This window comes from Triticum aestivum, chromosome 7A (assembly GCF_018294505.1).
Source record: "Triticum aestivum cultivar Chinese Spring chromosome 7A, IWGSC CS RefSeq v2.1, whole genome shotgun sequence".
In the NCBI taxonomy this organism is placed as follows: domain Eukaryota; kingdom Viridiplantae; phylum Streptophyta; class Magnoliopsida; order Poales; family Poaceae; genus Triticum; species Triticum aestivum.
Genome location: NC_057812.1, coordinates 619,895,801 through 619,899,494, shown reverse-complemented (window position 1 = coordinate 619,899,494; position 3,694 = coordinate 619,895,801). Strand labels below are relative to the sequence as shown.

At 59.6% G+C, this 3,694-nt stretch overlaps 1 protein-coding gene across 1 annotated transcript; it reads left to right on the top strand.

Annotated features, from left to right (window-relative positions):
- Positions 1 to 1,625: 1,625 nt before the first annotated feature.
- LOC123148699 (AAA-ATPase At3g50940-like) lies at positions 1,626 to 3,487 on the top strand. Its single transcript, XM_044568190.1, has one exon. The coding sequence runs from the start codon at positions 1,728 to 1,730 to the stop codon at positions 3,228 to 3,230; it is 1,503 nt and encodes a 500-aa protein (XP_044424125.1). The 5' UTR covers positions 1,626 to 1,727; the 3' UTR covers positions 3,231 to 3,487.
- The last annotated feature ends 207 nt before the right edge of the window (positions 3,488 to 3,694 follow it).

Sequence of the window (3,694 nt, the reverse complement as noted above, 5' to 3'; positions counted from 1 at the left end):
TACCTTTCTATGCCTGTCCCCTTCGACAAATTTTTTTCGAGGGACCCTTCAACAAATTTAACTTAATTCATGCGCGCGTCGATGTAACAATATCTTATGCTTGTCCGTGTGAGAGCATGTGATATAGTTTTGGCACCAAGTACGTGCTCGACAGTTGTGTGGTCACACACACAAGAATACATAAAAACATTGGGATGCCCATGTTATGATAGATCAGATCCCTGCAAAAAAAATAATAATCAGATCCTCCTCCCCCCCCCCCCCCCCCCCCCCCCCGCAAGATCAGAACGGACGGCCAATCCGCATAGCTTTCGCACACGCTTTTTTTTAGCACAGTATATACGTAAATGTTTATATAAACGCGCACACACTCATCTCTACGAACGCACATATACACATTTATCTCTATAAGCACCTCCGAGAGACTGAGCCGGTATATCATCTTGAGATTTTATGAAGTCACCATAGGCGCTCCGTAGTCGACGGGAACGTCTCCTCCCACTGAAAGCATATCATCGGAAATTCTAAAATAAATTCAGAATAAATGCGAGCACCAGGACTTGAACCCTAATAAGCTGGAGATATCATTGTCCATTTAATCATCTCAACCATAGATTGGTTCGCCTTTCGCACACGTCTTACTCAGATCGATCGGGGCAGATCTACAAGCATCGTGTAACATTTCATAAAGCACTGTGCACTGAACCGGCCGATCCATGCCTGATTTCGACAAGCCGCTCAAGATGCAGACCACGAAACATTGGCCGCCACGCGCCCGGCGTCTCTGCTGTCCAGCCGAAAGAGCCGCCCGTCGCTGTTCATGTCGTGGCGGCACGGCGGCACCTACTACCTACCTACCTCAGTTGCTCTCGACTGGACTCTCCAATCCACCAGCAGCTTTGCCGTCGTTTGTTCACGGCCTCGAAAGATAGATTAGCTTTGCCGTCGTTTGTTCACGGCCTCGGAAGGAAGAAAGAATCTTTCTGTAAACCATAATGTGCCTTTGGGCTTTGAAGCTTTCTCCACATCCACAAAGCAAAAGGTAGAGTAAGCAGCACCGAGGCACGACCGACGGTGCAACCGTCGTACTGTATGCTCTAATCCTCGGCCCAGCTCCATTATTATTATTATTATTATTATTATTATCAGTGGACTGTGTGGGCACGCCCCCGTCGGCTCACCGTCGGCCAAGATCGAGGCCACGTACGTCCCGGTCGTGGTGGTGCTCCTGCGTGCTGAACCGTACCCGTTGCTTAGCCGCCAAGGCGGTGGGTTGATCAAAGTGGTGCGTGTGCATGCATGGACGGATGGCACGACCCACCGACTGCTCACCGTGAGCCAATCATCGCTCGGCTTGGAACGCACGACTGGCACGGAAGCCGAGCACTTTTTCGCCACCTCGCCGGCGCGCGGCGGGCCGACTCGTGTCGCCGCCGGAAAGGCGCGGCGAAAGCAGCCGGGGAAGACGCCAAGAATGATGCCGCCCCGCCCCGGCGCACGCACGCACCACCACCTCACCTCGCCAACTTTCCACATCCGGCGAACCGCCTCCGCCCCGACCCGTCCCCCGCGCCACCTATAAAACCCACCCCACCCCACCTCCTCCTCCTCATCCCACTCCACTCCCATCACCACACAGCGCGCACCAGCAGTCCAGCACACACTGCACCCACTGACACTGTGACAAGCCGACGCGCACCAAAGCTAAGCTAAAGCTGGCGGCGGCGATGGAGATGGTCCTGGACTGGCGCTCGGTGGGCTCGCTGATCGCGACGGTCATGGTGTTCCGGACGGCCATGCGGGACTTCATCCCGCCGGAGGCCGAGCTGTGGCTGCGCCGCCTGCTGGCGCGCCTCGCCGCCGCGTTCCGGGCGCCCACGGCCACCATCCTCATCGACGAGGCCGACGGCGCCAGCTCCGGCGCCACCAACGACCTCTACGACGCCGCGCAGCTCTACCTCGGCTCGCGCTGCCTCGCCGCCGCCCCCGCCGTGCGCCTCTACAAGCCGCGCCAGTCGGAGCGCGCCGTCGCCTCGCTCCCGGACTCGCACACCGCGGACGACACCTTCCAGGGCGTCCGCGTCAAGTGGACCTCCACGGCGCGCCCCGTCGAGCGCGGCGCCGGGCACAACCCCTACAACGTGTTCGGCTCCCGCGGCGGCGGCGCCGGCGGCGACCACCGCAGCCTCGAGCTCCAGTTCCCGCGCCAGCACCGCGACTTCGTGCACGACACCTACATCCCCCACATCATCGACGAGGCCACAAGGATGCGGCTCAAGTCGCGGGAGCGCAGGCTCTACACCAACCGCGCCGCCGCGCCCGGCGACGACCACCACCGCCTCTGGACCTCCCACACCTTCTCCCACCCCTCCACCTTCGACACGCTCGCCGTCGACCCGGCGCTCCGTGAGGAGATCCGCGCCGACCTGCTCCGCTTCGCCGCCCGCCGGGAGCACTACGCGCGCGTCGGCCGCGCCTGGAAGCGCGGGTACCTGCTCCACGGCCCGCCCGGCACCGGCAAGACCAGCCTCGTGGCCGCCATCGCCAACCTCCTCGAGTTCGACGTGTACGACCTGGAGCTCACCACGGTGCCCACCAACTCCCACCTCCGCCGCCTGCTCGTCTCCACCACGCCCAAGTCCGTCGTCGTCGTGGAGGACATCGACTGCTCCCTCGACCTCTCCGACCGCAAGAAGAACTCCGGCGGCGCCGACGAGGACAACACGCAGCTGGCCATGCTCTCCCCGGCCGCGGCCGCGGCCATGGCGGCGATTGGGCGCGAGTCCATCAGCCTCTCCGGCGTCCTCAACTTCGTGGACGGGCTCTGGTCGTCCTGCGTGGGCGAGCGCCTGATGATCTTCACCACCAACCACCCGGAGCGGCTGGACCCGGCGCTGCTCCGCCCGGGCCGCATGGACCGCAAGATCGAGCTCGGCTACTGCACGCCCGCGGCGCTCCGCGTGCTCGCCAAGAACTACATCGGCGTCGGCGAGGACCCCGAGGACGAGCCCGACGCGGTGGTGGACGGCCTCATGGCCGAGGCCGAGGGCCTTCTGGCCGCCGACGTGCGTATCACGCCGGCCGACATCGGCGAGGTGTTCATGGGCTGCGACGGCGCAGGCGCCTCCGCCGCCCTCAAGAGGCTCGTCGGCGAGCTGCGCGGCAGGAGAGACGCGCCGGCCGCCGATACGGTGCAGTCCGGTGCAATGACAGAGGAGAAGATGGAGTGAGGAAGATCAAAGACACAGAGATTGACCAGTGGTAGGTGGCTTGTTGCAGCATTGCCTGGAGGATTGCAGATGAAATTAACTTGAATAATCCCTTGATATCAGCACCAGATCGATCGTTGTTTACGTGTTCGTGTCATCGTGTTGCGGGGTTTGCATACAAGTGGCTGCTTGATCACCGAATTCGATAGATCCTCTTGTAGTTTTTGTTCTATAATATTAGTAGTTTAATAAAGTTAAGCTCAGAAGAAAAAGCAGTATCATAAAGTTTCTTCCGTCTTTTGTAAGCACCACGTTCTTGGATTTTTGTTTGAGCTATCATGCGTTGACGTCGGAATTTAGGTCAGGATAAAATACGAGCAACGGTCGGTACAAAATGTTGATCGCCGAAGATGGAGTGAGGCAGATGTGATACTGAGATTGACCAGTACGTACAGCAGAAGGAACTAATAACTTCAGTATTCCAT

Excerpts from the sequence above, each read along its gene's own strand:
- LOC123148699 (XM_044568190.1), top strand. The coding sequence starts at position 1,728 with ATGGAGATGGTCCTGGACTGGCGCTCGGTGGGCTCGCTGATCGCGACG.